The sequence below is a fragment of the Lytechinus variegatus genome, chromosome 3 (assembly GCF_018143015.1).
Source record: "Lytechinus variegatus isolate NC3 chromosome 3, Lvar_3.0, whole genome shotgun sequence".
NCBI classification, from domain to species: Eukaryota; Metazoa; Echinodermata; class Echinoidea; order Temnopleuroida; family Toxopneustidae; genus Lytechinus; species Lytechinus variegatus.
This window is the reverse complement of record NC_054742.1, coordinates 44,868,499-44,892,261: the sequence shown is the minus strand read 5'-3', so window position 1 is coordinate 44,892,261 and position 23,763 is coordinate 44,868,499. Positions and strand designations below refer to the sequence as shown.

The window sequence follows — 23,763 nt, the reverse complement described above, 5'->3', positions numbered from 1 at the left end:
ACTTGCGACATACCTATACTAACACCGATGGACGGTTTTAGAACGATGAGTTCTATCTAACTCCTCTTCCTCCCTACCTATTTTATGACGGTGTTGTGATCGCCTGCGCGCGCATGTTGGCGCCACCAGAAACCGAGCGTCAAGCTGAGATAAGTATTTCTCTTTGCTGGCGCGGCGGCCGATATTCGACGGCATTTCATTACACGTCCCTCATCATCAACGTTCGGCCATCTCTCACTTCACGAGTAGGTGATCTAAGAGTGCTCTAAGAAAGATGGGAGACGGTTTGATATTTCATCTGGGCTGCCTTCTGGCCTGTATAACCCTGGTGATTGGGTACAATATTCAGAACGTCAACAAACGTAAGTCTATTTTCTTTCCCTTCTAAACATATTCGCATATCGAGTTTTCATTATTTTGCATATAAGGATACATAAGTGATATAAATTAGTGTAAGAATTACACAATCTTTAAACGTCCCTGATCAGTTTGGTGTTTTGATATTTATCGTAAAAACTATGTCGACGAACAAGCCTCTTTCACTTTACGTAACCCTAGGAAGACTGCATTATGGAGTTTCAAAGGGTGACAACGATCAATCAAGAATGGGGGGGGGGGTGGTATATTGCTTGTAACCAAGAAAAACAATTTATGACGAAACTACCAAAGCCCTTTCTTCGGAAGAAAATGTTAAATGGCATTCAAATTTTCTCATAGGAAACCGCCCCTGAGGCCCTTCCCCTTAATACCCCGTGTTTGGTTATGGATGGTATCATTTAAAATGTTATACATACAGCCACATCAATGGATACTGATATATTTTAATGTATGGTTTATTCGAACAATGATTACATAAAAGAATCAGCGTATAGTTATTGGCCCTATAGTGGTGATGTGTGTGGGTGCGTGTGTGGGTGTGGGAATGTGTGTGTGCGTTTCTATGTGAGGAATGTTGCTAGGCACAACAAGGTGTCCTCAAATTCATACAGTTCCCAAAATAATATGGCAAAGTACATACAAACGCAGGCCATTTCCTATGGGCGAGTGGTATATAGAATATAACTGGTTTTAAAAGGTAAGACATTGCATGAGGGTAAAAAGTGGTAAAAAGTATGCACCATCAGGGAAAATCGCAGTAGAGTTGTGAAGTTTGAAGGCCTATTTCAGGATGGTACTTAATTGTTAAAATCTTCGATATTCGTTTATTAGGCCATGTCCTAGTTAACCTGCTTCTAAGATCATCTCGGTCATCCTGACCAATTATTATTATTATTATTTTGATTTCCAATGCATTTCCATCAGAGCATTCGAAGTTCTGTTTCGAGATGTGTGTGTTTATCGGAGTTCTGTTTCGAGACGTGTGTATTTAGGGGAGGGGGGGGGGGCAGTGTTACCCCTTGTTTATTGAGATATGCAATTTGTTTGGATAATGTACGATATTTTTGTTGCGTTATATCTGGAGGTCACATTCAGGATAACTCCAGCTTTTTGAAAAGTAGCACCAACATGTCAAACATCTTATTTCCATTTGTTTACTTATTGTTTTACATGATAAAATTTTAATATACGGATGGAAAATGTTACTTTATGTAGGATATACTTCGCGATATGATTAGCAATAATTCAGTTATGCTAATGCCATGAGTACATGGACAAATATCACTGTTTTTTTTTATATTTCGCTCGCCCATCATGCCCATGGGCCTAACAGTTTAAATGATAATATTCAATTTCTAGACTTGATGAAAATGTATATGACACTGTGGTACTTGCTTGTATCCCTCAAAAATAATGTTCTTATTTGGTGATCGGATGTGGTACACAAAACTCTGCCTGGAATAAAAACAAAATGGTACTTTACTGACTTCAGAGCTTACCCTACCAGGAAAGGTTTTTCCGTTCATCGTTTCCGATTCTTCCAACAGTCAACACAAGTAGAAAATTCAGCACACCTATGTTTTGTACGAAACAATCAAAATCTACTTGCAAATGAAACATTACTTAAAGTAGCAAATAATGATAATAATCATTCGCTTTTATGATAGAGCACTTAATATATCGGAACAATGTCTTGAAGCGCTTTACATTTCATTACCCCGTTCATCGGCTGCCCTCACCATATTTGCCTACTGGTAAAGCGTATAGAGAGACTTCACCTCGATTATTATGCGTTATATACATTTAAGTATTATTGTTATCATTATTATTGTTATTATTATTATTATCATTATCATTATTATTATTATTATTATTATTATTATTATTAGTAGTAGTAGTAGTAGTAGTAGTAGTAGTAGTAGTAGAAGTAGTATATATATATTTAAAGGCTACTGTACGTGAGGTTTCGAAATAGGGTTGGGTAAGAGGGGGTGTATAGTGTTTGACACGCTTCCAATGATTCGCTAGAAATATAAAAAAATGAGAGAAAAAGTATAATGAAGTCAGCTCAAATTGCTGCGTCTATATGATGATTCAAAATGTATGTCACGTCCTGAAGTCTCTTCACGGATTGGCCTCTGACGGTCATTACCCTTGACAGACAAACATGTTTCTGGAAATAATCTGCATCCAACAACAAATTGGAAATCACTTAGGAACTCATCGCCTGATCATTGCCAAGAGTTCTAAGGTCACAGAAATGACGTTTTGCGAGTCCGATCTTCATTACCATGGTCAAAGTTCGAGAGAGCTACCCTTTCCAGGTCAGGGTCGTTTCACAAAGCACGCTGTCAGTGATTTTCACCGACAACCGTTATAAGCTACTGAAATCCGTGCATCTGATTGGCTGAAAGCATTGAAAAATCAATAGCAAGTCGATTCATGAAAGAGTTCCAAGGTCTACATCCAGGACTTTCAACTCTGTTTTTCTTCTGAGTCAAGTGCACCTTGACACCAGATCGACGATCATCAGAAACCTTTCATCGTTCTGTGATTTTCCCCATTGGGATTGTTGTTATTCGGATGTTCCTGGGTTATCGGAGAATCAGCGATGGCAGTTTGATGGTTTTCATTCCAGATCAATATCAAACCATCTCAACAAATCTGATGACTTGTCATAAACAAGTCAAAGAAAACAGATTGCTTATATGAATGCTGTCCTAATTAAAATGGTTGCGGTTGGTCATTTATCTTATGCGGATAAGACAAATGGTTCTAGCATCCTTTTGCTGTCTGGGTTAATACGTGATTGTCCATATAGACGCTCTAGACCCAGGGCTGGGGAAGAATTACTGTAACATGGAATGCTTAGCCAATTCTTAAAAATGCATTTCGATATCAAGACACAAAGCGCGACAGGTCTAAGATACGAGGTCTAAAGTAAGAGAGCACCATTTGCCGACCGATCATTCTTTTCAATCAATAAGCCGTCCCATATACACGTAAGGATGATAAAAAATGTAGGGAAAAGTGTTTTGTGTGTCTCATTCGTATACTAGTATTGCGATATCCCTGTAAGATATAAGATTACAGTAAATTATAAAACGCGTAATTTTATGTATGCATGTTTAACTTATAGTACATTATTGTCACAGAGATTACAAACATTATTTCCTATAACATTATTCAGTGTGAACAATTAGGAATTTCCAAATCATTCGGTTCAGTTACCCAGAATGTACACAAGGTGATCATGCGATAGTAAAAACAGATTGCTCTACAATCAATTGATTTAGCCAAATGACCTGAATGTATACATTCAGCAATCTTTACGTGCTGTACCTACCACTTCTCCACCCAACCACAAGCTTTTGGCAATTTTGGAGTAATATCCTATTGTACTATTTCGCCCTGATGAGAAGTGGATGTTTCCTCAATTATTAAGATAGATTATGTATTTATTTTTTTTTTTGGGGGGGTTAGAAAGATGAATAACGTAACCCAAACCTCAAATAATTATCATCCAGTATAGTGGAACTTCAAAGCAATGATAAATCAGAACTTTCCTGTCATCTCTCCAATTACATTAGCGTAGTAGTTAAGTATTTCCAGGAACCTGTAGGCTCATAGTTTCGAGAAGAGTTGGGTTTGTGATACCATTTTCAGGGAACTAAACCATTCGAATTGACTGCATCGTTTCCAAGACCTGTACTCGTCACATCTAATTACCTTTGACAACCTTTATACTTCTTACTGCGAATAGGTCAAGTACATCTAGTTTGTCTAATGGCGGGAGATTTTAGGAACGTATCTAGCAAGATAGACAGAAATTATCGAGCAGAGGCTCACGATAATTTTTTTTTTCAATTTGTGGTCTAATATGAAAAAAAAAAGAAACTAACAAAGACAATGATTCATGTTGTTTGCTTACGTGGCGATGAATACCAGAACACAGGCGATCAGTGAAGACGAAAACAATAAGCAGGAGGGGAAGATAAAATGAATATGAAACTGAAGACAGTGAAAGCGAAGAAGAGTAGACGAAACAGAAAAGGGCACCAGCAACAATAATAAGAGAAACCATGAATACAATAAGGAAAAGATCAAAGAAGTAAAAGGAGAAATAAATTGATCATGAGTAGTACTAAAATAAATAGGAAAACAAGAAAATGAAAATGAAGGAGAAAAGCTTGCCAGATGAAGAGTCCCTGCATAATTATTCCCCGTTCCTAATTAAAAAAAAACACATTTACTTCGTTTTGGCCTTTTGAAATAAATTTCACAAAATCCTTTAGAAAGATTCAATCGAAAAAAAATCTGCTCGGTTGTTCAGCCCCCTCACTTCTAGACTTTCATGTATTCTTGAACATTTTACACCCTCTTTTCCCCTCCCTTGGTAGATATTAGAAGAAGAAGGCGGAGGAGGAGACGAAAAAAGAGAAGAAGAATAGCAACATCAGCTAGGAAATATAGAATTAGAATTGTTGAATTAAAGTCTGCAGTTGACCATGTTGACTTTGAAAACAGAGGCATTAGAGAAGGCAGAGACGATTTCTCCAAGGGAATGTAATGTGAAATGATTCTGAAACCATTAAAACAATATGAGATTACTCTTCCAAGTAATCCGCTTCCTACAGCCTACATGACTGAGGTCTCTTGGGTAGCTTTCCATGCCTGATGGTGAACGTGCACAACAAGCTTGTGTCAAGGGCTAACTGAGCCAGCAATTTACTTTGGCGCGTCGGAGACCCCATTTGAAACCACTATCCCCGTCAAAGAGAATAGTGAGTTTTAGCTTCCACGAAGTACGACAGATTCAAGAACACAGAAAATATATTGAAAATTGCCCATCAAATGATAATGAACAGCTGGGAAGTTTCTGACGAAAATTGGTGAACCGGAAGAGCAGTTTCGTCCCAAGTTTCGGAGGTGACGAAAAATTGCAAATATTTCGTTTGGATACACCAGTTTTGGACAAAGAATTCTTGGTTGTTCATTGTTATGGAGGTCATTATTATACTACATTTTCTATGATCTTGAATCTGTCGCCCGTCGTGGAAGTGGAAAGCTCCCTCGTGTCCCTTGAGACGAAACCATCCGTGATCCATGTCACAGTGTCAATTTCGAAACACATGGACGTATTTAACCCCAACATGGAGGTGTTCTTGAAAATTCATCAGGGGCTCACTTTTGTTTTCGATTCTTGTTTGTACTCTATTAGACCAGACTCCAAGATGTAAGTTGCAAGGAAAGAAACTTTGGGAAGGAGGAGTAAAAAGAGGAAAGAATGCAAGCGGAGCATGAATGGGAAAGGAGGAGGAGAGAAGGATGGAAAGAAGAAGATGAACGGTGCTTTGGGATATAATGTTAATTGTACAAGGATCTACCCCCCTGATTTATAAAGGGAAAATTGGGACGCTGGATTGATTATCAAAGAATGCACTTGATCACATCAAATTAGCGCCTATGAACATGATGAAGCCAGGGTTTCATTTCGAAGGGGGGGGGGGGCTGGTAGGGAACACGCAAAAATGTAAATTAGTTTTTTTATAGAGCATGCTCTCTATTGGACAGGATGCAGAGAGGGAAGATTCATCTCCCGCGCAAAGCGCGGAAGCTTTGATGTTTCATAAATCTTACTGAATATTCAATCAGCTTTTGTACGATTGAATGAGAAATATATCGTTAGCATATTATGCTGCATTCCCAGCGATTCGCGAGAAAGTTTCTTTTTTTTTAATGGATGAATGTAAAAGGAGTGAAAAGTATTAACCCCTATAGGAGAAAGAAAACAGTTTCAACATTCTTATAACATAGACCTACATGAATTTTATGCCTGCATCTGTATATTGAAAGAACGATATTAACTGTCATGTTGTATATCCCCTTGTATTGACATATCTGGGGCCCATTCCATGAGGATTATATGTCAACCGTGATTGTGATTGGCTGCTGATCCCAATTACCATGATAGTTACCATGTTACAACAGGTAGAAGTCCTTTATGAAACGGGCCCCTGCAATTTGAATAGTCATGATAATGCGGATATTGGACGATGATTCCAACCGAACTTCCATTCACCAATCGGATGAACTCTCGTACAAGTAAAATCAATATACCGTGTGAGTAAAAAAAAAAACAATTCCCAATTTAAGGAAAAAATATATTTCATATACAAAAATAATTATTATATATGACCTGAATTAGTACATTCTCCCAAATAATTTGATATCATATTTATGTGGAATGTGTTAACGGTTGGATAACCATGAGACATTCTTTACAGTGATGTAATTTTTTGTTTGCGCCAAATTAAGGCATGACTGTACTGCAAAAAATGAATCCAGATGTAATTGATTTCATAATCCTACAAAGATTGTACTAAACCCCTTTCAAATACCTTTTCAGTAACTTACACTATAATTGTTTAATAAACACATTTTAGTACCAATTTTCAAATTGATTTTATGGAAAATGGATTTAAAAATATGTTCACTAACTCATGTAGGATTTTGGCATCTGGATTCATTCATTCAAATTGATTTTATGGAAAATGGATTTAAAAATATGTTCACTAACTCATGTAGGATTTTGGCATCTGGATTCATTCATTCAGTCATGCCTTACTTTGGCGCAAGTCAAAATTACATCACTGCAAAGAATATCTACTGATTATTCAAGCGCGAAGACATACAACATTAATGTTGTATCAAATTATTTGGAAGAAAATATTCTTTCCAGTCATATATAATAATTATGTGTTCACGGCATATCTTTCCCTTAAACTTGCATGGACTTTGTGACTTGTGAGGTGTCTAGTTACCGATAATGCATATAGCATTTCCATTTATTTGAAAACAGGAAAAAAGAGCATTGAAGATTAAATGCCTTGCTCACGGCAGAGGTGGCGTGGCCGGGAATTGAACCCCGGTCTTTCCATGTATAGCCCTGCGCCTTAGACCACTCGGCCACGGCACCTCTTTTTTTTTACTCACACGATATCGGTAACAGCCCGAACGTTCATGTGAAGCCAGTAAGTGCGCCTCTCGGCTTCCCAATGGTGTGCTACCTTTATGAATAAAACAAAAACATTCCTAGACAGCTATATTTGGAAACGATTTATGACGAAACATAGGCCCAAAACCATGTCTGATGTGTTATGTGATTGAGCCTACATTAAACCATCGTATGTTGTTGTCCAGGCTACCATTTAAAAGTATCCTGGTATCGCTGTTCTCTGGACACCCCTCTCCTCCGGATCCATTCTTAGAATGCCTCGACAATTACTGCATTACGACCTGGAGGATAAAAATAATACTCAGATGATGGGGCCGATAGACAAATAGTTTTATTAAGATGAAAGAGAAGGAGGAGGAGGAGGAGGGTGAGAAGAAGAAAAAGAATAAGAAGGAAAAGAAAAAGAAGAAAGAGTAGAAGAAGAAGAAGAAGAAGAAGAAGGAGGAAGAGAAGGAGACGACGAAGAGGAAGAAAGTGGAAGCAATTATTTATAAAGCTATTTCGCAGAAATAAAAGGTGCGTGAATGGTGTGTGTGTGTGTGTGAGGGGGGGGGGTAATGAATGGAGAAAATTGTAACATTATGACAAATGAAGTTGTTAGTGAGGAGGTAAAACTGATCAGTTAAAGATTGCTATTAACTTGCGATTACTTTGGACAAACATTCCTTATTAGATTAATGGTATTTGCGGCGTTGGGCTAAGAATAGATTTTGTTACAGATGATGACATTCGTTCCAAGGAACGCCATCACGTGACTTGTATGTATTCTAATGCCGAATTTTTATTTTTTTGCAAATAAGAGTGTGCATCAGCGCCAAATAATTTAATTCAGTCGAATGATTGACTCCAATACACTTTTGACATTTGTGAAATCTTCAAGACTATAATCGACATCAGCCGGATATTATAGGCTATGACGTGTATAAGTATATCACCATGTATTTCGAGACAATTCAAATGTTGCAATTACGATCGAAAGGCGCTCCCTTATTATTCAATCAAACGGGAAGAGCGCACCTATTACTTTGTTGTAATTCAAGGATTTGAAACCTATACAGCCGACTAAATATTATGAAAGGAAAATTGATGTTGAATGGTAAGGTCATGGAAGTATGCCTTCACTCTGGTAGGGCAACGTTTAACCTCACTGTAATCGTAATAGCATCTGATTTATTAGTACTATATAGTAATAGAAATGCAACGAAGTAATATTAGCCAATTAGACGATGGTTCCCAAAACAAATCTTACGTAGATTTCACTGCTTATGCCGATAGTTCTTTTCGCCATCCACTGCAGTGGCGATGTCATGCCATGCACTTTTTGGTTTTAGCATAACGAAGACGATGGTTATGGACAAGAGCCGAAAAAGGTAGATTTGAGTTGGGACTTCTACACTGGTAGCAATTGCTTTGATCATTGTTTTTCTAATAGTTCGGAGTGAGTGGAGACAGGTCAAATATCTCGTGAACTTGATTTATAAAATCTCCTTTTTGTGGATTAAAGTTTATATGATTAGAATAATTTTATATGGCAATCTTTGTTTCTTGAAATTGGTTGATTGTTTACAAAGGCAGTTTCACAGCCTATTATGGTATTGTGATATTTAGACGTATGTTGACAATCTTCTATCACTTTATAAGGCATTGGAACTGATTTATTTACCACAAATTTCGTTATATCAGAGTGATGAAAATGCAGGTCATTGTTAAAAAGAAATCAGTTTTTCAAAAATGAAGGAACACTAAAAAAAATTGTTTTATTTTTAAAAATAATAAATTAATATCACACCCCAAAAGAACATATTCCACTTTCCCCTATATCTGAAGTGGCGACAATTCACAACCTTTTATGATTTCTGGATACCATCACAGAGATTAAGAAATTAGAGATTCTCAGTGTGTATCATGAGAAAGAATAAACCCATTTTGATTGAGGTCACATTTTATCATAGGGGGAAAAATCTAAAAAAAACAAAATAAACAAATCGACATTTGGGGACTTTATCCGCAGTTTGAACTATTCTAGATTGTGGTTCGGAGTAACCGGAGACGGGTCATCTTGTGAAGTTGATAAAAAACATCTCATTTTTTGCGGATGTACGCTGATTTGATTAGGATAAATTTATATGGAATCTTTATGTTTCTTAAAATTGGTCGATTGTTTGCAAAGGCAGTTTCACAGCCTCTTATAGTATTGCCCTGATTTCAAGCGGTGAGATAATAAATGTCATCGTAAAGGTCAGTGAAATCGACATATTTCCCCCAATTTCGTTATATTAAAGTGATAAAAATGCAGGTCATTGTTGAAATAGACTACCGAGGCCCGTTTTTTTAAGGGTTGCGTTTAAAAGACCGCCTTTCTTCCGCAAATAATTCAATAAGAATGTTTAGGCATGTTTATATCGACCGGGTAGTTTCACAGTTTGTTCAAAACAGTGATGGTTTACAAATCTATGAACTACTTTCAATTTTGTAATAAGTTTGTATTTTGAACTTGTATAAAAGCAGAAGAACGAAAGTCTGATCTGTGCGCTTCTGATTGGTCGGAAGTTGAATTTGATTTCTGCCACGAGCTAAGTTTTCAAGTCGGCTTAGTCCAGTGGGGAAGAGGGAGGGGTGATTTCATCATCGACTAAACCTTAACCTAACATTTGATAGGAGGGGGGGGGGGTGCTGTATGTTTACCTTTTGTTGGTTATGAGCAGGGGGATGGGTAGTGATTTGTTTTTATAGTCGTATATTTGTCAGATAACCAAAAATATCGATTTTTTCGCAGTATGTCGATTACCTATAACCGATTGATTGGAAAAGGATCACACGCCCCCTTGGACCTCTATATATCCAAGACAGCAAAGGATGACCGCGGTAACATGTTCCATGTCATTTTTGATCATCAATGATTGTTCTTGGTACTTCTGTGCCAAGCTATACTTTGTTCTAGTTACCAGACCTCGTGAAAATGAAAGTGGATAGCCTTGCCCAAGCCGCTTTTCAAACCGCGATCGCAAGGGAACACAGCACGATAAAAACAGTCCTAATTCTTTAAGGATATCGGCCATTGTACCAAGCCAACGTCGTCCTCCATGACACATTACGATCCATTAAATATAAAACTAACATGATTAGTTTTTATGATATTTCCATATCGGTGTGGGCGTATATAACAAACCACAATTTTGTAGTGATACGACCCCCTCTGAGTTGAAATGGGATATATCAAAGATATTATATTTAAATCTCCTTGGTTGTATGGTATATGTAGTTAGAATATTTATTCAGTCAATCAGTGATAATCCATTTGATTGTGATAAAAAGTTCCTGTGGCTGTATTTACATCTGGGATTTGTTAGGGACATATTCTTCAAACTTCTCTTTCGTGCAAAAGTATATTTGAAGTTGTGCATGTCTTTCAAAATAACACAATAGCGGATAGCGAGAAAATATTAAATGAATAAAGACAGAAGGTGGATAAAACAATGAAAGATTGCAACAGAATTTAATTGGACTAATAAGTAAATTAAATAGCTTGCATGCACTGTTGAATAACGGAATAATAGAATAAGGAAATAAGTTAAATAATCAGGAAAAAATTATGTCTGTTTAAACAACAACTTTAAAGAATGTTAGTGTGTCAGTTGGTGAAAGGGTAAAACGATAATAAGCAAAAAAATGAGGGGGAAAGAGGGATCCTATAGTGGGATCAGTTAGGGGGGAGAGAGCGAGAGAGAGAGAGCACAATCCATAAGGAAAGGTTATGAAATATTATCCCAAATATTATACGAATAAGTGAATATTTAACATGACCCCATCTACACCGATCAGCTAGTAACAACCAGGCGCTGATCGAGAAAGGGAGGGGGGGGGGGGGGTCACAAGCCATGGGCACTTATGGTAATAATGAATATCATTATTATTATTTGTCACAGATTTTGACATAAGAAATCACAGAATAATGTCTAACAAGGGTAGGCCTATATAGTATCTAAGATTATAATAGATAGATATAATTAATTCATTATAGAAAAGCACCTTGTCAGTATGAAGGTCAATGCTGATATCTGCCTTCGCATTATGCCCACATTTTTTCTGTGTGCCATTTTTATAATGCCGTGTCTGCTGTTGCCATAATAACAATAATTATATAACATTTATGAGGCGCCGATTTATCTAGTTTCCTATTCAATGGCGCACTATATAGTACCCTACATGGCTGTAGCTCCAGCTGCTAAATGCGCTCGGTGTATTGAAGGAATTAATCCTGCAGGGTACCCATTCACCTCACCTGTGTTGAGTGCAGCACAGTGTGGATGAATTTCTTGCTGAAGGAAAACTCGCCGTGGCTGAGATTCGAACCCACGCTCCTCTCACTGAAAGACGAGATTCGTAACCACAACGTCCCCACAAACGAATAATTAATGTCTAGAATGAATAATTATTAAAAAAAACAAAAGAATCATTAGAAATTAATGGATTGTCTGGTTCAGTACCAACTCTCCTCTGCCGAAAAACGTTTTGATGTGGCAGCTGCCAAGACTTGGAATGCTATCCCTCTTTCAATATGAAATTCTTCCAGTATTCTGGGCTTCAAATCTTCCCTTAAGGCATGCCTTTTTCCTCAATAATATATTAATTTCCTTTTTTATCTTGAATATTGTAGTAATTATTGCAAATGTTAAATTATTATTCATACATGGTACGCGCTATTGTACTTTTTGTTTTAGCGCCTCTAACTATCCATTATTAGTATTATTAACGAAGAATAGGATATTCTTAGCATTTCTTATGATTTAAATAATTAATTATGCTTATATTTACTCAAAGCCTTTTCAATTTGTTTATTTTCATACAGATGATGTTGTTGAACAAACGAGAGAAAGGCGAGGTAAGTCACATTTTATTTCATTCTCTCTCTCTCTCTTAGCCGTGAGTCATTTGCTTTCATATCTTGACCAAACTTTTTTGTCATGTATTCTCGATTTATTTGACATCATCTAAAAGAAAAAAAAAACACATTTTTTATGTAAGCATCTGCAAGTTTATGTTCTTATATAAACAGTTCAAGTTCATTTTAAATGTAATATTCGTGAACTTATAGAGTGGAATGTATGTAAATAGAGAGGACAGAAATAGGTTTGCGTGAATTGGTGATGAACTTTGAATCAATGCATGACGACGACGAAGGTAGTGATGATAATTATTAGGAGGGGGCAGGTCGGGTGGGCAGGGCTCAGAGGGCACATGCCCTATTTTGGTCAAAAATATTGAGAATGTTTCATTATAACCCCCTTCCTGCATGTTATTTATAGAAGTGAGATATAGAAATATATTGACCGACTCTTTGTGCCCCATTTCTTTTCCCTATTCACGAAATCTTAGATCCGCCCCTGATAAAAATAATGGTCAGAAAAGTGGCGGAATTATACTTACAGATGCCAAAGGGTTCAACTGATGGTACTTTATCACAGTTTTTTTCATGTTCTTTTTAAAATTCTGGGGTTAGCAATTTGTAATATGAAATCACAAAATGGTAAGGGGTATATTTTCTAAATAAAGGATCTACGCCCCCCCCGCGCTCCCAAAGCATCGTAGGGTTTCTTCACGATATTATACTTTGCTGGTACAAACTGAGCCAGATTGTATGAACTTTTGGGCCTAATTGGTGATGAAGGTGATGGTATGTTCCGTGCATTATGGATGAGGTAGGGAGATTTGCCAAATAAAATTGCAAGGCTTAAATGAGACAGAATAGACCCATTTACTAACTTTTAAACATGTCATGCATGTTTTGACGAAAATTTCAATAGGGCTTGCTTGTCATGACAATAAGCAATATATGTAAGTGGGATTCCATGTTTTATAGTTTATTTATTACGAAAAAAAGTTATAATGGAATATACGTACCTCGATACAAGGTACTTCCAGAAAATAAGCATCAACGGACTGAATAATTATCTAAGCTTATATCGGGTACATGATGGTGGTTGCAGGCTGTAGTGTAGTGGTGGTGGTACTCGGGTACATGCACTGCAGAAACTCCGGTGTTGATTTAACACCATCCTGGAATCTATAGATGTCCACATCGGAGAAGTGTTAAACAACACCAGTTTGGTTTTGGTCTACACCAGATAGGTGTTTATACAACACCAATTAGTATTAAAACAGCATCGGTTTGATTCCATACTGGTGTTGTTTCAACACCGGAGTTTTTGCAGTGTGATGGTGGTTGTAGTGTAGTGGTGGTGGTGCTCGGGTACATGACGGTGGTTGCTGGTTGTAGTGTATTGGTGGTGGTGCTCGAGTACATGATGGTGGTTGCTTATTGTAGTGTATTGGTGGTGGTGCTCGGGTACATGATGATGGTTGCAGGTTGTAGTGTCGTGGTGGTGGTGCTCGGGTACATGATGATGGTTGCAGAGTGGGTGTTGTTGTTGGTGGTGGTGGTGCAGATTGATGTAAAGAATACCAGTGATGGAGTTTATGGTGTGTTGGTTCTGGTGGTAGTAGTGGTGGTAACAGTGTGACAATGGTTGTGAGAGAGGAAGTTGTTTTGTCAAATCCCACCTCTCGTTACACCTTCTCCATTCCTTTGTCTTGATGTTTCTTTTGCTTTATTGGTCACATCCAACTAATCAATCACAGCCCTAAGTACATGTATCATCAATGCTTCTACATCTCACCTTAATCGTTTAGTATTTATGATTTATTTATCGAATATTACTTATTTTTATTCAGTTATGTATTTAACATTTTCTCCATGTAAAACTTTGAATTTCTTAACGCTCTGACATGAATTTATTTCACATCATGATTTTTGTTATCTTTACAGGATTTTTTCACTCGTAAATGTCAAAGTTTCGCTCACGTTTAGGTGGTAATTTTTTAAGTGGATAGTACTGTACAAATATGAATTGGTAAGAAATCCCGTATGTTTCATAGTGTTATGCGTATTATATAGGCCCTGTCATGTACATTATTTCTGGAATGTGGAATAAAGAATCTGAAACAATTGGGAAACAGTTGAATGGCAGGATATCGGCCCGGAAGCCAAGAAACATGAGAAATTATGTATTTATTCCTGCACCAATCACCCTTCACACATGAGGTTTATTCCGCCGCTGGCACAAACACCCCTCAGTTGCTACTATCCATGGTTACGCCAATCAAACGGGGCGTTTCTTCCAAGACGTGGGAGGTTTTCCCGCTCCAGGTAATTCCTCCTTAGCCATGACCTTTGAACCTACTCTATTATCATCACAGGTGTCGGTAAAAACGTGATTTAGAGAGGTGAACAAAATGCACGATGCCAGCCAACATTACAAAAGTTAAAGAAAAGTACTCTGTAAGATACAGATGGTACTGATATTACTTCACCTAGTCGATATGTTACCAATTAGAAATAGATAAAGTCTGGAGCAAACAATATAAAACAAGTAAACAAAGCAACAGTCTAAAATGTTAATCGGTCAACTATTCCTCCTCGGCCACGATATCCCTTTCTCTGCCCACATACCTTTCTCTTTTCTTTCTTGTTATTTTGACCAAAGTTCACTCTTTACCCATTCGATTGGTTCAATCACTTCAATTTGAAATAAGAGGTTAAAGAATGTGTAAACCTAAAGTGTATTATTTATAAGAAGGCCTATCAAGACGTCCCAAAATGTTTTATTTATTTATTCATTCATTTATTTTCTAGAAAGATTACGAAACGGTAAATCGTGTTTTGTGAGTTTAGTTGTTTCTTCATCTATGAATTTGTTTGCAGGATTTGGATTAAAATGAAGATCTTGAAACTTTTTTTTTCTCATAACGCTTTGAAATGTAGTCATATTTTCCTTCATGCCATATATGATAATTGATAAATCATGAACAGCGTCCTCATCATGATTTTCCTCTTTTCTAGGATATAGGACTCAGGGCCTTGGGAACGATTTTTTTAAAAGCTGGGGATGCTGATGTAAATTTAACAAGCAAGAAAGAAAGGTAGCACTAAAAAAATCAAGGTAATTTTGCTACCGATAAATTTGACAAGAAAAAAGTTTAAGGGTTTCAAAAATATGAAGGTAATTTTGATCCCGAGAAATTTGAGAAGCAAAGAAGAAGAAAAAAAAGGAAGGTCACCTTGGAAACATTTTCATTTTTTCCAGGGGCACCCCCGCTTCCTAGGGCCATGATAGGACTACATGACAGTTCACTTCAAGTCAACATTCAATCGGGATATGAAAAAAATGTCGGTGAGATCTAATCAAGTCTATAATTCAAAATAGATGCTTTGTCGCCCTCTATCTTACATCGCAATTGCCTCAGTTTACAAACTTGTACTTGTGGACCTTTATTCATTTTCTTTTTAAAGAAAATGAAAATAATTATAAATAAAAAGCATGATGAAAAGCAATATACCATGGATAGGTTGCAATAGGTTGCGGACAAATGACGCAAGGCTGCACACTGAAGTATTGTTAATCTTTAAATTTTCTTTTGTTTATTTCATTATTTATCTTATTTTTAATTAATATATAAAAGCAGACCTTCACCCTACAAGTTCTGCTTTATAGTTGATCTCCTTCCCTTTTGGTTTCATGGTATTATTGTAAATATATATATTGAACTACCATTGTAAATATAAAAAGGTTGAAATAGGAAATGAATTGAATTGAATTGAATAGAATAGTAATAGAAAAGGGGAGAGATAGATATATAAATGATATTTATTCAAATTCACCACATATTGCACTTAACAAACTAAATTGCAAGTGAATTACAAAGTTTAAAACGAAGGATACATATCATTAAATACATTTTACAGTACAATGTTCAAGTGTGCAAAGTCATGGAAAACACGAGAAAGGGAAAGGCCATGCAATCTAAAAAAAAGTGTCATGAAAAGGAGAGGATATGAAGTAAATAGGAAGAAGAATGCGGATTACGAAATATATAAGTTTATTTTGATTTAGTATGGAATCATTAATTTTATATCATGTTGTGGGTGTTTTTTTTTCAGATTTGATCATTAAAAATGAATTCAAATAAAAAAAGCTAGATTATTTAGCAGAAAGAAAAAAAAATGATAACGAAGGCCGATTGAGGGGAGAGGTGCAACAACTTTTCATAAGCCCCGGGGGGCACTTCCATTGACGAGTGGATACCATGCGCGACCACGGGGTCTTTAAAAACACCATAAACATGTATTTTCCATATTCTGAAAGTGCACCCCTTAACAAGTATTGGCGTGTGAAACCCTACCCTTAACAAATATTGGATACATGCTATTGGCAAGTATTTCCAGAACTGCGCCCCTAAACAAGTACAGCGATGTATTTTCCATATTCTGAAAATGCACCCCTTACAGTATTGGAAACAAAACGATACTCTTGGCAATTAAGTTTTCCCTGAAATGAACCCCTAAACAAGTACAGAGATATTTTATTGTTATGTCAAGCGTCCGTCGGTCGTCGGTTTTACCGGGGTTTTTCCTTTAGACACCATTATTTTGGTTTAATACGGCCCCACCTTCCACACCTCGCGCAAATCGGACGCTAAACACGTAGTGTTGGGGCAAAATGGACATCCTTTATAAAACATTTTGATTTTGTATTATCATCCCCGCATATTTGACCCTAGACACGTATGTTTTTCCGAGCGAAATATGGTTACACTTCGTAATTCCGAAGGTTCGTAATTCCGAAACACGTAAATTGCCTATACCTCGATGTTCGTAATCCGAAAACGAAAAAGGGTTCGTTAATCCGAACATTTGTGGCGTAATTCCGACGGTTCGTCATTCCGAAGGTTCGATAATCCGAAAACGAAATAAGGTTCGTTGTTCCGAAGGTTCGTTAATCCGAAAACGAAATGAAGTTCGTTGTTCCGAAGGTTCGTTAATCCGAAAAAGAAATGAGGTTCGTTGCTCCGAAGGTTCGTTAATCCGAAAACAAAATAAGGTTCGTTGATCCGAAAACGAAATAAGGTTCGTTTTTCCGAAGGATCGTTAATCCGAAAACGAAATAAGGTTCGTTAATCCGAAAAATGAAGACCGGGAAAGCAGAGACAGAGGCAAAGGGAGGGGGCGGGGGACATTGTTGCCGTTCAATTATTATGAGGATGGGAAGGCAAGGGCGGCCCAACGAATTTTCGTTGGGGGGTAAAGCCTAAAAAATGAAACTCATACGTCAAAATGGGCACTTTGGTGATATTTTCACCTTATGATTATCATCTGCTTGAAGTCATTGTGTGTTTGATAGTGATTAAGTAGAGAAGCACTTTTTTGAAGTGACTTCTTATTATGGCAAAGTGTATATTTAGGCTTTATTTTTCGGGAAAGAGTATATGAGCGAGCGGCTTGGTAAAAACAAATTCAAAGGTGAAGTTGTAAAACGTTTTTTGGGGTCAATCATTCTTAAAATGGCATTATTGCGAGGTGTTGCGAGCGTGAATCACAAGCTAAAACTTTAGGTTATTTCAATAAAAAATGAAAATAAGTTTTTAAAAATCCGAGCAGATTTCTGCTGTCATTGAAAACATGAAAAAGATGTGCATCTAACTAAAGAATTAACATGAGCGCAAAATGCGAGCCTAAACATACTGACCAGAAAAGGAACGTGTTAAAGAAAGCATTTAGTGACCTCTTTAGGATGCATATTTCACCAATCGAATGAGAGTGCGAAGCGCAAGCTGAAAATTTGCAATACTTCAGCCTGAAAACTTAACTTGTATATTTTAAAAAGAGAGTCAAAAGGGGCCTAAGCTTTCGATCCTAGCAGAATCTTCTTCGGAGGCAAAATGACAAATCAAAAAGAGTATTTAATTTCGAAAAAAACATGAAAAACGGTATATTTATTTTTGAAAAAGGAACTTTCTCTTTTTGGAAAATATTAATTTCCCTGTTTTTTATTTCATTTTTGGGGTGCAAGTGCCCCCTGCCTCCCTCCCGGCGGATCCAACTTTCGTCAAATAGGGGGGGGGGGGCAATTTTTTTTCAGCCATATTTTCCTCAATCGGCAGCTTAAAGTTGATTTTTGTTTGTTTCTTTGAAAGGGTAGTCCTAACAGTCAATAATTAGCTTTATAAAATATAGTAAATATGTAATAACATGATAAACCCTTTTTAAATAATGCGATCGCGAGCTATATATTTTTTAATATGATGGGCAATATGTTTGTGATCTTCAATACGAGAATAATGCCTATGTAACTAAATTTAGATAATAACTGCGAGCAAGAAGCGCGAACAGAAATTTTAAATATATAAGCTCTGACCTGATCTAAAGGGGACATTTTAAGAACTTTTTGCAGTTAGCAATGAAGACGATGCGTGTTTCAACCACTGGCGGCGGAACGTATTTTCCCTTTTTTGTGGGGGGGGGGGGTGGAAGCAAAAAAAAGGGGTCAATAGGGGCAATTTAGTGCAAACGGATATTTTCACCATGAGATTATCATCTGTGTAAAGAGGTTGTGTGTTTTGTAGTAATTAAATTGAGCAAATTTTTTAAGTGATCACTAAAGTTAAATATTTACGTTTCATTTCTGCGAGCGTAGCGATCATTGCATAATATCGTGTAATCTTGTAATAGCAATGTCGTTTTTGTTACCAAAATTAATTATTTTCATTTTCGGAAATACGAACCCTATTTAATTTTCGGATTAACGAACCTTATTTCGTTTTCGGATTGACGAACCTTCGGAATTACGAACCTTATTTCGTTTTCGGATTGACGAACCTTCGGAATTACGAACCTTATTTCGTTTTCGGATTGACAAACCTTCGGAATTACGAACCTTATTTCGTTTTCGGATTGACGAACCTTCGGAATTACGAACCTTATTTCGTTTTCGGATTGACAAACCTTCGGAATTACGAACCTGAGTGTTTTCGGACTGACGAACCTTCGGAAATACGAACCTTCGGAATAACCGAACCTTCGGAATTACGAAGCTTCGGAATTACGAATGTATGCGGCGAAATATATACCCTTTTTCAATATTTTTGTGTTTTTGACACCCTTATCACGTTACGTACGTAACGTGCCCTATCTTGAAAAAGACACCCTTTTTACGTGTTTTTTGGTCGCGCATGGTATCCACTCGTCAATGTAAGTGCTCCCCCCCGGGGGGCATAAACGGGGTGGAAAAAAAACTGTTCACAAGAAGATCTCGATAAAGAGAGGGGCGTAACCTGAAAGAATACAGGAGAAACATTTCTCTTCGCTGATTCCGCAACGGGTCACTGTTTCCCCATGACCTCGACCTCTCGGGATTACAGACGCCATCACAACAACAACCCGGTGCTTTCGTCAGCACCACATGGTACCCCATGGTACCTACCGTCTCCCTCAAGATGGCGCAGGAGTTCCCCACAGAAGAGCAGGGGTAAAGCCCAAAGAGCATGATATGCATACATGCGGCAGCCATGCCAACCACGGACGATCTCGGATCAAGCGATGTGTCTAGCAAAACTGAAGTTTCCACGAATCAGAGTTTGGTATATCATGGACCCAACCCAACATGGGTATTATGATGCCCAAACCTTTGCAGACCGAATATGCAATTTCAGACGAGACGTCAGACATCCTATTAAACTTGCTGATGACGAAGGGTAAATCACAGATGGTATTGTTTGCGTGATATATTGGTGATTAGAATAGAGGTAAGTCAGTTTGAAGAATTTGTGCAGAGAATTGAAAGTATTGATTTATTTTGGAAATGGGGTATTAATGTTTACTCCGGGTGTTTACTTTGAAAGTTGTCTTGCCATTTCCATAGTGTAAGAAGAGGATGTTGTTATTTCAACTTCGGAGAAATTTTAGTTGAAATTATTTGGGATCATCTCCTCGCGCTGACATGTCGCACTTGTTTTTATAGGGGCGAAGTCAGCAAAGGCATTGATCAATATTAAAAACGAAGCAATATAATATGAGTTTGTATGTCGGTATATGGTATTTAGATATCAGTTGGGTGTATACTAGTATAGTTGTATATAGCTTACTTCAACGTTGTCCAGTGATATAAAAATATGTTGTATATATTGAGATAATTATAAACTATTATAGGTTGAAAAACTGTCGAGCTGTCATTCACCCGTTCTAACATGTCTAAGGGTATTAGTAATGCCCGTGTTTTCATGAAGTGAGTCTATTATTCAAAGTCGAAAACTGAAAATAAAGCATCATAAGATAAAAAACCCCGACCTGAACACAGCTTATTAATGTTCATTTTCATTATACTGCACTTGTGATTGGAGATGCATGAGCTTAGTATGACATTCTGTATAGTTCAAAATAGTGGTTGAATATTCACAAATAAAAAAAAAATCATTGCATTCCGAAAACCGTTAGCCGAATATTACCCCCCCGAAATACAAAACTCTGTAATGGGAAAGTTGCCGGGATTTGGCAGCATATGGCGAACTGGTGGTTTTTTAATCCTCACAATATTAGGGCCAAGGAATAAGGTCATGTAAATTGACTATAATGGAAATTCAATTTCATCCACCTTCATATATAAACATTGAATTTTCTGCCTCGAAGTCTCTATGTTTCTCGAAATCTTCCGGCTGTATTATTATTTTTTGTTTTTTTCATTATTGTAATGGTGCAATCTATCATTTTCTGTTCTCCGGTTCACAAAATAAATTAAATCTAACCCCTCTCCCCTATTAGCGAATTTACCTGTCTTATATCTCTCTCATTTCTTTCATATTTTATCTTTGTTACCTATTCCTTTTGTCTCCTTCCTTTCTCTACCAATCTATTTAATTTTTTCCTTTCTTCTTTTTTTTGTTCGTTTTTATTTCTTCTTCATTTTGTCTTAAAAAAAAAACGTTATCCGTTTGTGTCTCTTTTCCTTTTTTCCCGCTTTTTTTTGTTGCTCTCTTTCCCTTTCGCTGTTTCTTTGCTTCATTGTATTCTTATCTATTTCTATATCTATCTATTTATCTGTGTATGTATGTATGTATGTATCTATCTATCTATCTATCTACTTCCTACCTATCTAACCTATCAATCTCCATTCTACCTTTCCTTTTTTCTGTGTCTTTCTATCTAATCCTTTTCATCCTTGTGGTGAGATGGATGTCTCTGCTGTCTTGTCTATCTATCTTTCTATCTATCTATCTATCTATATCTATCTATCTATCTATATCTATCTATCTATCTATCTATTTTGCTATCTTTTCCTTTTCATCTTTGCGATGAGATGGATGAGAAATTGTCACTGCTGTCTTGTCACTGGCAGCCGTCGCTACTTAAGAGAGAAATAAAAGTTTCTAGAATCTGCCTATTCCCACCCTCGCATCGTATCCGAGGCTCTTCTTTTTTTTGTCTTCGTCAGCAAAATTTCACTTAAACGAAAAAAGAGGCGCATGCCCACTTTCCTCGGGTAATAGCCCATTTTGTCAATTTCTGTTGGTTGGAAGCCAAAACAATTCCTATTTTGGACTGTTCTCAATCCGTTCTTTGTATCATACAAGTTAGTGAATTAACAAAATTGATCATCGATTACTGCGTATCCAATACAAGGAATGTTATTAATGAGGAAAACAGTAAATATATCTATGGACAGTCATGGACCGAATACCGTGTTTACCCAGTCGAAAAGAGTTGAACCGTTACTGCATCCCTAAAAAAGATTTGTGCATGGTGGCTAGAACTTGTGGAGGGACATAGGTTTCAAATTTGAGTTATTTATAGGGTGAGTATTACTAAGGATGTGAATGGATTTATCATTCGTTTTGTTTTAACTTAACCGATTGGTGTACAATTTCTGAAAGTGAAAATAACGTTGAAAATAATATGTTTTATTGGTACTTCCCTCAAACGTTAGCAGGAGAAATAAGTATGCGTTTATACCCAGTAGACTTCATTTATGTTCGTTATTAGTGGCCTTTAAATAACTTTTTTATTTGTTTTGCAATTTTGAATTCCTGTAATACATTTCATAATCACTTTCCGTTGCTTCAGGCTTTAATTTCTGTTCTCATTTGCATGTCCTTATTTTTGTTGAACAAAGGTTTCATTCATATTGAGAGTATACAATTTAACTAAGACAATAGTAAAATACGAACATATATTTTCTAATTCATTTTATATTGAGCAATCGTTTTATAAATCGCCTTTGTATATTATTTTACAATTACTTCATTAATCATTTCTTTAAAAAAAAACGTATGACCTATTTTTTGAATTATCAACCGTGTATTTTATGCTCACAATAGGGTGCTATGCGCTTTTCTGTTTAGGGATGAGGATCCATGTCTAAATGTGTATAAGCCCTAAGTGTATACAGTAGTTGGATGAATTCTTATGAAAACATTCTTTAAAAAGTTTACTTTCCAAAATGAAATATATATCCAGTATCCACCTCCGGTAAAAATGAGATCCTTAGATTTTTTTTTTTTTTTGGGGGGGTAACCGCATATTTGGCCTCAGTTGTACATAGTATCTCCTATTGTTTGAATATGTCCCTAATTGCTGTAAATCGTTCATTTTTGAGGGGAGAAAGGCTTTTAATGGTGACATAATTGTAATTAAATATGTGCCCGTCCCCTTATGATAAGACCCTGTCCAGAGACATTGGTTATCAACGGTAGACAAGAGTGAACCACTACAAATATACTAAACAATCACTTCTTGCGAGTATCCGTATGGTTTGAATTCATCTTTTGTTAGAAGTAGTGAACATCATACAAGTGGTGTTCAAGTCATAAAAAAGCCACCTACCACACGTCCAAAGATGTCCTTGATACGACTAGTTATTTTGTGGCCCCTCTCATAAATTCCAAAGAGGAATTGTTGCTCTCACCCGCTGCATTTACACCAATTGGTCCAGCGGTGTACACATCTGGGTCCCCATTTAATATCTTTCAATCGAATGCTCAAGGTGTTTCAGGATATGAAAGAAAGAAACCAATATAGTGTTAATTCTTTCTCTTTTTTTTATTTTCGTGATTCAACAAAACTTTTTCTGGCCAACAGTGTGCGGTATGTTTGGACTTTCCAAAATGATTTGCTATAATCAAAATACACTTGATTATTATTATTTTTTTACTATTGCCAATCGGTACAAATCAATCTGTGTTGGCATGTTTTACATACCTGGGTCCAAGTTTGCAGTCACAGACCCTGATTGAAACTTTGATCAACAGATGGGCTCCATACAAAGACTAGCACACACACAAGGCATTATATGTTGCAAATTTATATTCAGACCTTTACCTCGAGTGAAGGGTTTGCAGTTTGCACAGCAGACTACCTGGATCCCGTTGCAAAAATGTTACACTTGTGGAAATTTTCCAATCGATAGTAACTTGCTCCATTGTATCCTTGATTGTCATTGGCTCGGACATTGATTTCATGCAACGGTACCCCTGGTCATATT

General features: G+C 36.8%; 1 protein-coding gene across 1 annotated transcript in view; it reads left to right on the top strand.

The window, feature by feature from the left end:
- LOC121412036 overlaps positions 1-23,763 on the top strand; it is a 69,644-nt gene continuing 45,881 nt past the window's right edge. Inside the window, exons 1-2 of the mRNA XM_041604947.1 lie at positions 1-362; positions 12,246-12,278. Of these exons, the coding sequence (XP_041460881.1) occupies positions 275-362; positions 12,246-12,278 (121 nt within the window). The 5' untranslated portion in view covers positions 1-274. The remainder of the gene's footprint in view (positions 363-12,245; positions 12,279-23,763) is intronic.